Genomic DNA, 12493 nt, shown 5'->3' with positions numbered 1-12493 from the left:
TTGTCTTCATGAACAGTACTTGCCATTGAAAACAAATTGCTCCAAGAATCAATACTGAAAAGTTATTGAATCATTTGTAAACAAAAAATGAGGCAAAAAAGTTTTGTAACTGAATTTTTATATTTTTGGAAGTAAGATGAATTTTTTTTATGATTTGTAAAAATTGTTACTATATAAAAAGTTATAAAAAAGTTTAGTTTTGATTTTTATGTTGTATACATTTTTGTTTATAAAAGCTTAGCACTTAGATATATACTTCCTCTTCCTAAGAGAAGATTTCTTAACCATTTAAATACTGGACACTAAATAGGTAAATCATTGACAGTGATAGTAGCTATTTTTCAGTGTATGATATTTTTGTTCATCAAACCCGGCAACGTATTAGCGCATAGGCACCATAAACTTTACGATAATATTGATCCATCTTCGTTGGATATTAATTCAAATAATCAAAGTTTAGATGAACGTTACAATGTTACCAAAATTATTAATACGTCAACAACATCGTTTTCTCCTAGTCAAAGCCAGCACAATAAAATACATGTCACTCTTTAATTTTACAGAAGCGAAAATAGTTTTGCTAATTATAATTAGCAAAATTATAAGTATTTTGTGTTTATAACATGACTTGAAACTTCTGGCCGCCTTCGACCGATAACACCATAGTGTTACACCGACGCAACCTTGACGGCTACTTTTGAAAATATGTATATAAAATCGTTTGTAACTTAGAAACTGTTGGTAATATTATTACTGTATTATTCGAATACATTATATATAAAATCTTTATCTAAATTAATAGGTACGACTATAGAGTCCCAAGGTATATTAAAATGGTTATGTTTTTCGAAAATATCGATTCAACTTTTAAATATTACTGAGTTGTTGTCTGATCGAACATTTATAACCGATGACGTCAACCACTCTCGTTAAACACGTCACTATGCATCAAATACATAATATATATATTATTATCCTGATGGTGTTTTGTTAGAATAATAATAATGTTAACTTTATTTTGCATATTTAAAACTTTAAAAATAATAATATCACATTTGTGTAATATTTTTAATTGCACTGACTTTAAATAACAACTAATAGAAAGCTAATATCAAAATATTATTTCCAACATTCATTTATCATATAAAAAAAGTAGATAAATAAAAATTCTGTAATAAATATATTTTATTTTTTCAGTAGATTTTTATTAGTAACTCTATTTTGTAATAATAAAATATTTAGAATCCAAACTAACAATAATATCTTGTATTGTTAAACTTTTAGTTAATGACAGTGTATGCAAATAGTCATTCAAATGGGGTTTCATCAACTTAAAAAAACCTGAAAATAAATTCGTTATTATAGCGTGTACAAAAACATATCATATTGTATACTTATTGAAATAATTATTATTATTGCAAAGAAGTTTTTTCAGTAATTGTTTAAACCAGGGATTTTAAAAGATATTCAAAAAAACCTGTTTAAAACATAAATAAATAATTTAAAACATCTCATAAAACCAATGTACATGTTGACATTTTTGGTGCTTTAAACACGGTAAAAATTTTATTTTAAACAAGTATTGTTAAAACATAACATCCCTGGTTTGAACCTGTTGAAAGAGTTATTAATTCAGCATATGCTCATCTCTAGTTGATAGTAATTGATATGAGGAAATACCCACTTGTACCATAGTTATCAGCTGCTGCTGTTGTTGTAGTCAGAACATTTTAAGGTTTCTGTGATATAAGTTCTCTCTCTAACCTATAAGCTCGTGAACTTTACACAGTAGTTTGTTGATAAGTATGCTCATACAATATGAATATCATTTATCAGTTATGCTTTCAAATAAAATCACATTGCTACTAAAACAATGTGAAGAAAGTTAATATTATTCTACAGTCCTACCATTACTTTTGCCTCATGCAGAGAATTTAATCAAAAGTAGCATTTTCATCAGCTTGGATAACTCAGTCAGTTTATAGCTCATGTGATGTATGAAGGAGGCTAGATAGTCTCATTCAGCACCCAAAAATTAGAGAGAGAATTATTTTGTATCCCCATCATGAAATATATAAGTTTATAATATAAAGATTAAGTAATTTATTTTAGGTTAAGTTTTATTATTGGTCCACATGATCTTTGTTTATAAAGCTATTGATACCAACCATTAATTAGGAATATCGTGGATCAATAGTATAATTACTCATATGACGTGTAAAATAAAACTTAACATTATTATCTTGTAAAATTTCATTATGCTTCACATATATCAACTTATATGCAATAATAATCAAATTTTTCTCTACTACATAATTTAAAAAAATTCTTAAATAATTACTGTTGAAGTCTAATTGGTCATCTGTATTATCGTATAATTTATCCTTTTCATCCAGTTTAATATTTTCATTTATCAAAAAATCTAAAAATACTGGCATTGAGACGAAATCTGAATCATTAGAATAATATTTAAATATAATCCTCAATATTTCATCTTCATTTTCTGGATAATTCAAACTGTCTCGATTATAAATTTTATTAATAAATTTGTTCCGCAATTGAGAAATATAGTCTACAAAGTTAAGATCATCTCCTATTTCTGAAAACAATAAGAACAAACAATTTTTTGGAAATTAAACAAATATAATTTCTATAAATACAATAAAGATGATTTTTAACTTGGAAAAATATTATTTGGTTGCAGTTTTACTTATTAAACTAAATTTTTTAATTTAAATGTAAATTCACTATTACCTTTACATTCTGTTAGTATATTTTCAATTAAAACCTTATCGTTCTGAATCATAGCTCTAACTATCGTGTGATCTGTAATTCTTTTTGCCATTAGTACATTATCTTCATAATCTTCATTCAAAGAGTCATTAATTAACATATGATTAATATATTTTTTAAGTTCAAAGTAAACGTTCATTGGTTTAACTTCAATCTAAATAATATAAAAACATACTAATTATTAAAAAAAACCAGCACAACAGGGACGTGGTATAATTGGAACAAGTATACATGCTAACTGTTAGTGATTAAAATCACTATCATAAATAAATATAGTATAAAAAAATTAAAAAAACATGCTTTTAATTTTAGCTTCGATGCGAAGCTGAGAAGGTATTGGTTTTACTATGATGTGTTTTTTTTTGTGTCTGGTACCAGTTTTTCTCAGCTCTCACTGAACCGATTTCATTCAATGATACGTCAAAGGATCACAAATCGTATCTAGACGAAGACATTACCCTCAAAAATATATAATATAAACATCATATGTTGAATGTACACATAAATTATACTTGTACGGTAACAAATTATTAGAAATAAAGTTACAAGTTCTGGGTAATTCTACAAATAAAAATTTGTAAAATATGATATATATTACGACTCGTAACGCATTCACCCCACACCGCCTACCATATGTCGACAATAATAATTTCCAACCCGTAGACTCGCGCGTGTCACCAATTATATTATATATATATAAATAAATTTTTATTGAGACACGGCCCCGTCACTCGTGCCACCTTTATCAGCCATCGCCCTACTATTAGTATAAGTGACCATATGCAACGGTGTAAAGTCCAGCAAATGCCGCACGGCCGACGATGACCCGTCGCAAATGATGTGTTGAGTCTAAAATTAAAAGCGTGTTTTTTTAATTTTTTTATACTACATTTATTTATAATAATGATTTTAATCACTGTCAGGTAGCGTGTGGTTGTGTGGCATCACGGTCTGACCTTGCCGCCGATGTGGAACACAATGCCATCTCTGGAGCGTTGTATGCGCATCGTTTTTACTAGAACGTCCTCTTAAAATAAAATTATACTTTTAGCTTAGTTCAATCACAAAATGATTATTTGTCATATCTTAATGACTCGTTATATATATAAATAATACCTTCAAAGGTAAATGTAGAGCTTAAGTTTTAGATTAGCAGCAATAAAATTAATACATTCACGTTGTATATTATAATATATAAATGAAAGAAATATTTAAAATAAGATTCAATTATGCAATTTCATTTAAAAAAAATTTATATTATTATAATTCATAATATGATATTAGCAATAATTCATTGAATTTAAATTTATGAGTGTTATTAATATATATATATATATATAATTACCATTGATAAAATAGTTTCATTATTTTTATCTTTTGTTGGAAGAAAAGCCATTTCTAGAACAAAACTGCTTAAAATAATAAATACTTTGCTGATTTGATAATACATATTATATATATAATGGATAAAGCAAAATTTAGGAACTAAAAAATATTAATTCAATAAATTTTATATAAAATAAAACTTCAATTACTCTATAAAATTGAACTATTAAATTTTATTTTCTAAACTTTTATTATTGAATTTTTAAAGATTAAAACAAGGTAACACACAAAAATAAAATTAGTTTTTTGTAATATTCAACAATCTTATGTGTACCTTTTAAAACAAATAATTCTTGTTATTCTCGGTAATATATTTAAAAATATAAATATATATTTGCTTTTTATATCATAAATTGAATGTACACATAAATCATACTTGTACGGTAAGAAATTATTAGAAATAAAGTTACAAGTTCTGGGTAATTCTACAAATAAAAACTTGTAAAATATGATATGAAGGAATTTATGTTTGTACTCGAATTTTGGTAAACAATTACTAGTTCTTTTCCATTAGTCAGTCAATGATTTATCTATAAATTTGTCATATTAATTGAATTGATATTTTAGCTTCGATCCGAAGTTTAACTATGTTGTGTTTTTTTTTTTATTTTTTATTTATTTTTTTGTGTCAGTTACCACATTTTTTCAGATCTTATCGAACCGATTTCTTTCAACGATACGTCAAAAGATCACAAATCGTATCTAGTCGAAGACATTACCCTCAAAATTTGAAAAAATTTCCCTCGTTCCCCGTAAATGGGGGAAACCTCCAAAACAATTACTAATTTAAAAATCGCTAATTTTCGAAATTTTTTCAATTTTTTTTTTAAAACTGTCATAACTTTTTCAAAAATGACCAAATCAATATAATATTTTTTTTTTTATAGATGAACGATGTCTTTACTTATCTTTTGGTATATTTTTTTTAAAATTTGACCATTTACCTGCCCACAGGGGCGGATTTAAAATGACAACTTTTTCAACTTTTATATATATCTTAAATTAAAGTTAATGTGATATACTTAATTATGAAAAAAAAAAATTTCGGACTTTATTTTATCTTTATGGTAAAAACAGACATCAAAGTTAATAAAAAAAATACGATTTTTGTAAAAAAATTCTTTTTTATAATCTTAACTTTTTGAAAAATGTACCAACATAAAAATTTATGAAATAACTATATCAGACTAGTAACATTAGAAAAAAAAAATTAAATTTCACATGTAATATATAAAAATAATTAAATCAGACTAGTATCATCCGGAAAATCTTCAAAACATTTATAACAGTACTTAGTTACCTTCTCATGCTCTTTGCAAATCGGTAATTTGCATTTTGAACAGGAACTCTTTGTCTTTTTGTCCTTATTTCGATCACAAAAGTTGTACAGCTTATATTTTTTAGAACCTGTCAGAGGCTGCTCTGTTGCAGAAGGAGCTGCTATACCCAAAACCTTCCGAATGTCATCCCTAAGTATCCTAAGGAGCTTCTCATTATTGATTCGTTGTCTCATAAAAGGTTCTGTGAGTTGAAATGCAAGGTTTTTCAAAAAACTGGCTCGATTGTAACGCGTCCCATCTCCTTTCTTTAGCAAATATAAAACATAGCTTTTATACCAGCTGTATCAAGAATGCCGAAAAAATAACGCATTGGCCAACGTCTCAATTTCAACGAATACCTCCACGGTATTCGGAAAACAGCCCTGCCTACGTGCGACCACTGCCGGGATCGCCCGGGAGAGACAGACAACACTGCACACCCTCTTTCGGTACGAGGCGTGGGCCCAGGAACGGGACTCTTTGGAGTCCCGTCTGGGGTCCACGCTCCGAGTCGGGTCCTTGGTGGACCTGATGTTGGGAAGCCGGGAGGCGTGGAGGCTCGTCCAGGCGTTCGCCGAGTCCGTCTTGAAAAAGAAGGAGGAAGCTGAACGCCTGAGACAGAGGCAGCCGCGCCGTCCGGTACAGGAGGACCTAAGGCGCTGGTTTAGGCCGGCGCCTTAGGTATTCGTGTTTTATGTTTTTGTTTCGTGAGTTATTTGTGCCCCCTTCGCAAAGTCCTGCCCCCACCTCCACGTGGTGCAACCTGGGCAACGGATCCCACTCTGGGATCCGGCTAACGAGGGAGGCCACACCACGTTGTGAATCAGCTCTTGATTAATTTTGGGCTGATTCACAACGTGATGGTGTGAGTTTTAAAGACGGCGTGNGACGCGGGCGTTATTGGTCAGTCAAAATAAAAATTTGTTTACATATATATAATATTGATGACAAGCACGCGTGTACGGGTACGATAACTAAAAATAAATTTTTATAGGAATAGTGTACCGTCGTATTGTGAGCGAGGCGTGGGGAGGGGTGAATGCGTATAACAGTCTAGTCTAGACAACGGAATATGCGATAACGCGTGGCGTTTGGAGAGTTACAAACTTACAAACAAACAACAAACAACAAACAACAACAAACATACACGTGAAACTAATAAAAGCGTGTTAAAAAGGAAACACACTAAATTATTAAATTTAATCTTAAATTCTCAAATTAATAATAACACAACATATAATACATTAACTATAAATACAAATATCATTGAGTAACATAAGTAATTAATCAATTTTTTAATTTTGCATTTATAAGAATTTCGAAAATTAGCGATTTTTAAATTTGTAATTTTTTTGGAGGTTTCTCCTATTTACGGGGAACGAGGGATATTTTTTCAATTTTTGAATGTAATGTCATCGACCAGATATGATTTGTGATCTTTGATGTATCGTTGAAAGAAATCGGTTCGGTGAGAGCTGAGAAAAAGTGGTAACAGACAAAAAAAAAACACATCATAGTAAAATTAATGTCTTCTCAGCTTCGAAGCTAAAAGTTATCATTTTGAATCCCTCTTGAGGGCAGGTAAATGGTCAAATTTATAAAAAAATATACCAAATGATAGGTAAAGACATGCATTTAAATAAAAAAAATTTATACTGATTTGGTCATTTTTGATAAAGTTAACAGTTAACAAAGTTATAAGTTTTATACACTGGACTACAAGGAACTTTCATCAGAAACAAAAATATACTTTTTTAAATCATCTTTTCGTGATTTTAAATATTCAATTAGACTTTTTCTATCACTTCTAAGTTTTAATATTATTAAAAAATAAGTATTTACATATAAAAAAAATAATTAAGAACAAAAAAAAATTGTTTTGAATTAATACTGATTTTGATTATAAATATGTTAAAAATAAGGAAAATGACATATTTTACCTATTTTTTTAATCGTTTAAAGTTGAATTTTGTGAAAGTTTATAACAAAAAAAAAATTATTTATTTTACCATAACTTTTAGCTCAATTGGCAAGTTGGTCTATACTACTAAGGTGATGACGGGTAGTATAAAGTACACCTTCACTGCTTGTACAATTATTATTCTTCTTGTTCTTCTTTATGTTTTTTTTATAACAGTGTTAAAGTTATTTATTTTATACTAATGATTGCAATATTAATTGCCGACTAGTTTACGTGCATACACCGCTCTACCGAATAAGTTTCTTTATTTATTCCTTACATCTTAATATTTAATATATTTATTGTAAATTTATCAGAAAAACTCATTATTTTTTGCATTTTTATCGTAATAGAACACTTAAATAGAAATCATAGTAATCATTTCTAAGTAATTTTTGATATTTAAAAAGATTCTACTATTGAAATATCCAGAACTGAATTAATTTTAATTATTTACTTTAACTGTTTAGTATATATTCGTCTTTTTTAAAATAAAACAAAATAAATTGATTATTTGAACAATTTGCATTGTATTTTCGTATTATTGATAAATTTAAGTTAATAAAAAACAAACTTAAAATAGTAAAAACGTAGTAACGTTTCAAACCATTGTCAGCTCGTTTAAGGTTCCATAATCGGTTTAATGTACATTTCATGTAAACCTCATTAGCAGCATCATCGTTTTGCAATGATTGGAATTTTCGTTTAATATTTTGCTCTGCCTCGGCCAATTGTCTTAATATTTCGTTATTAGATTTTCCGTCCATTGTTAATCGAATACTGAAAACATCCCCTTATTACATGACATTATATTATTGCAAAAGTATCGAAACATTTACAATACCTGTCTTCATCTCATGGATGAATTTTGCTAATTACTACAAAACTAAATTTACAATCATTCCTACATGAATGAAAAAATTCACGAAACTGGTTGTGTTTCATTTTTTTTTAAATTTTTTATGTTAGTTCCTATTTTTAAATATTAGAAATATTTGTTTTACTTAACACGTAATTATTATTTCTTACTAAAGGACATCAATTCCATTCTACTCTCCTTTTTAATTGCACCCTACTCTATTTTCTATATTTTACAAAAACAAATATATGTACAATAAGTTATTTTATAATTTCTTAGACATGATTATCGTGAAGAAAAGCTACATACTGGTAATTACTTTATTTAATATAATTACAGAAGCTAATGAATGTTTAAATGAATAATAAAATATGACACGGCACCGTCCGTCGCTTTAGGCTGGCACTCACCCGTGTCTCTCTCGATATCAGCCGTCCAGCTATTAATATGACAATCGGTTGTCTCCCCGCCCTTGACACCGAGATAAGGCCGCCGCCGAGTATGGATTACGGATATTGCGTTCTGTTGCGTTTCGGACGTGAACCTAAACTGATTAGTCTTTCTTTTGTGCTGTTTTTATGCTTTCTTGTTTTCCCTTGTTTGTGGATTGCGACGAGGGTGGTTACTACGAATATTACCAACAACATCGTTACATACGTATACGTACAGTGTTCGAATTAAAGAAAATAGTTAATAATATAATAATCAAATATTTTCTTCCGGAGTTGTTCTTTTTTTACTGTGGTGCTTGTTGTCAATTTATATTATACGTATACCTATATATAAATATAGTTAAAAAAAACTAAAAAACACGCTTTTAAAGCGCATCGAACTAAAAAGTTAAAAATAATTTTTAGTTCAATGTGCTTTAAAAGCGTGTTTTTTAGTTTTTTTAAACTATATTTATTTTTTACTTTCTAGTTTCATGTTATGATAGTAGTTACTATCAATATCATGGTTGTAACGGGTAACGGGAAATCAGGGTTCGATTCCGGAGAGAGAGTCTGAGAAACGGCTACCACATCCAAGGAAAGCAGCAGGCGCGTAAATACCCACTCCCGGAACATGGTGGTAGTGACGAAAAATAACGATATAATAATGACGGGAATCATCCTTTGTAATCGGAATGAATACACTCTATATCCCTTAATGAGAATAAAGCGTGTTAATATATTAATTTTAATAGTAATTATAATATATATATAATGTATATATTATATATATACAAATAATGCGACTTAAGTACGTAAACGTATCATGCACTAGGTATAGCTGTGTTTTGTGGGCGGGCGAGGTGCGGGGGAACATTGTACGCGAGGCATATGCGGTGGCTGTAGGAATATATATAAATATATACACATACATACGTAAGGCGCATTACATGGTATTGGCCAGTCAAAATAAAAATTTGTTTATATATATATAATTAATGTCACGCACGCTTGTACGGGTACAAAAACTAAAAATATAAAATTATACAGGATTAGTGTTGCCAGCGATTGGTGAGCGGGGTGGGGTGAATGCGTTACGATAGTATAGTCTCAAGGTCATACACGACGGGATACGTGACATAATAACACGTGCCGCGTGAAGTTACAAACTTACAAACAACAAACATACATGTGAAACTAATATAAGCGTGTTAATATAATACATATACCTCGTGTGCCGTACCATTCGGATACGTTATAAATATTAAATAGTAGAGTTATATTTATTTTAATATTATTAATATAAAATGGAACAACATAAGTGTTTTTTTATTATATCAAGACATTATACATTACCTCATACATTTTATACCACATTATGACCCACAAACTATAGTTTCATTGCACCGATTAACAGAATGTAAAATTCATTTAATTCATTGGGTAATTTTGATTTTTTTCATGATATACCAATCAGGCTACAAACTCTTATAAATGCAAAATTAAAAAATTGATTAATTACTTATGTTACTCAATGATATTTGTATTTATAGTTAATGTATTATATGTTGTGTTATTATTAATTTGAGAATTTAAGATTAAATTTAATAATTTAGTGTGTTTCCTTTTTTTTTAACACGCTTATATTAGTTTCACCTGTATGTATGTTTGTAACTCTCCAAACGCCACGCGTTATCGCATATATAATTTTTATTTTGACTGACCATTATCATCCGCGTGCATTCAGCTTACGTATACAGGGTGTTCAGTAAGTCAGGAAACGGGTTTCTATTGTACTCATTGTTTGTAACAATAAGAACAATAGAAACCCGTTTCCTNATACTTCTTTCATTCGACATACTTTTTTTTAAAATCGGACCATTTCCCTTTATACAGGGGGGGTGCAAACCTTTTAAAATGCGTATAGAAAGTAGAACTTTTTCAACTTAACTTTTGAAAATGTTCCGGAAAGATTGACACTTTTATATATATCTTAAATTAAAGCTAATGTAATATACTTTAATTTGAAAAAAAAAAATTTGACATCTGGATTTGTTTTCATGGTAAAAATAACTATCGTATTCAAAAATATGCTACTTTTGTGTTAAAATTCTGGGTTTTGTATTTTATTTTATTTTAAAATACCTGACAAGGGGAGTACAGATTTTCATAAATATTATATAAATTAAAATTGATATAGTATAGATAGTTAAACTTATTTAAATATGTTTGTTTCTTTTAAGTCGAGAAAAATAACTTTGAAATTTGAACTAGCTTAAATAGCCAATTTTTCAACCGCCGGAAGCAACGTACGGTTGCCGAGTTGGTAAAATTTATGTTTTACACGCTTGGGGTACGAGGTTCCAACCCGCATATGGCAATGAATTTTTTGCATTTTTTCTTAATTCTTTTTAAGTTAGTATAAATTTTAACTCGTTTGATTTTTATCACATTTAGATTCAATAACTTCAATAAAGATCAAGGATCCCATCACTTTAGTCGCCCCTTGCAAGAAGAAATTTCTTATTCGTATTAAAATTATTTTACTATATTTTAAGTTTTCGCTTCGATGCAAAGCCGAGAAGATATTTTTTTGTGACTATCATTTATTTTCTCTGCTCTAACTTGACCTACTTTTTTCAACGATACGTCCAATTACTACAATTCGTTATCTAGTTGAAGATATTACCCTCAAAAATTTAAAAAAAATTTCAATTTATCAATTAAACAGTTAGTTATTCCATGTTCTCAATAAAGACAATTCAAACCATTAATTTGTAATGTTTTCAAAATATTTATTAACGAATGAAGTTTGATATGATAGGTTTCAACTACAAAATTAAATCATTTTACTTTGTAATTTAATAATTTTATTACTCTGTTTGTGTGTGCTACTATTAGACTATAATATTCAAATTTTTTTCTAACGTGTTGCTATATAAATCATTTCTAAAAAAAATGATTGTTTTTTCTCCTGAATTAACAATTGATTTTTACAAATATAATCAAATTTTATAATAAACTCAATTGAGTAAATCTTTTTAACAACTTTGTTTTGATTGGTACATTTAGTTAAAGTAAATCATTAAAATTAATTAAGTTCTCAATATTTCAATTATAGAATCTTTTCAACAAACAACAAAAGTTCCTAGGAAATTATTACTATTACTTCTATTTAAGTTATCTATTACCATAAAAATGCAAAAAAATATTGAGCTTTTCTGATAAATTTACAATAAATAGTAATTATAAAACTTTCTGACTGCATATTGATCTTAACGATACAATTTTTTTAATTGTCATAAAATTTTCTATTTAATTATGTCAATGTCAAACTTACCAATTGAGCTAAAAGTTATGGTAAACATTTACATTATAAACATTTACAACAATCAACTTTAAACGATTAAAAAAATAGGTTAAATATGTCATTTTCTTTATTTTTAGCATATTAATAATCAAAACCAGCATTAACTTAAAACAATTTTTTTGTGCTTAATTATTTTTAGCTTTTTTTATATGTAAATTCTATTTTATAATAATATTAAAACTTAGAAGTGATAGAAAAAGTCTAAATGCCCGGCGCCGCGTTCCTCGTCGAGCAGGTTGGCGGGCGGCAGTGACGACAGGATACCCGCCGTCACTCCGGACACCGTTCGGTACGCCGAAACTGTCCGGATCGCCGCCCGCCTCTGCACCCTGAGCAGGGCTTCACGGTTTTTGGACGAATACTCAAGAGTATCCG

At 28.8% G+C, this 12493-nt stretch overlaps 1 protein-coding gene across 2 annotated transcripts; it reads right to left on the bottom strand.

Annotated features, from left to right (window-relative positions):
• Positions 1 to 1174: 1174 nt before the first annotated feature.
• LOC126895339 (uncharacterized) lies at positions 1175 to 4352 on the bottom strand. 2 transcript variants are annotated; one of them, XM_050667100.1, is made up of 5 exons: positions 4139 to 4352; positions 3750 to 3818; positions 2755 to 2947; positions 2342 to 2599; positions 1175 to 1341 (listed from the first exon to the last, which is right to left on the bottom strand). In XM_050667100.1, the coding sequence occupies exons 1-5, from the start codon at positions 4241 to 4243 to the stop codon at positions 1217 to 1219; spliced, it is 750 nt and encodes a 249-aa protein (XP_050523057.1). In that variant the 5' UTR covers positions 4244 to 4352; the 3' UTR covers positions 1175 to 1216. The 2 variants fall into 2 exon arrangements, with proteins under 2 accessions (XP_050523057.1, XP_050523058.1); XM_050667101.1 differs by lacking the exon at positions 3750 to 3818 and having other exon boundaries at positions 4139 to 4347.
• Positions 4353 to 12493: the final 8141 nt, after the last annotated feature.

Source organism: Daktulosphaira vitifoliae, unplaced genomic scaffold, assembly GCF_025091365.1.
Source record: "Daktulosphaira vitifoliae isolate Bord-2020 unplaced genomic scaffold, ASM2509136v1 Scaffold_1, whole genome shotgun sequence".
NCBI lineage: Eukaryota > Metazoa > Arthropoda > Insecta > Hemiptera > Phylloxeridae > Daktulosphaira > Daktulosphaira vitifoliae.
Note: the sequence above shows the minus strand (reverse complement) of the source record. Positions and strands in the feature narration are given on the sequence as shown.

Bases quoted from the DNA above. Each gene is read 5' to 3' on its own strand.
- LOC126895339 (XM_050667100.1), bottom strand. From the start codon at position 4,243: ATGTATTATCAAATCAGCAAAGTATTTATTATTTTAAGCAGTTTTGTT. The intron at 3,819-4,138 runs GTAATTATATAT...TTATTTTAAGAG, and splicing joins ATGAAACTATTTTATCAATG to GACGTTCTAGTAAAAACGAT. The intron at 2,948-3,749 runs GTCAGACCGTGA...TATATTATTTAG, and splicing joins TGTTCCACATCGGCGGCAAG to ATTGAAGTTAAACCAATGAA.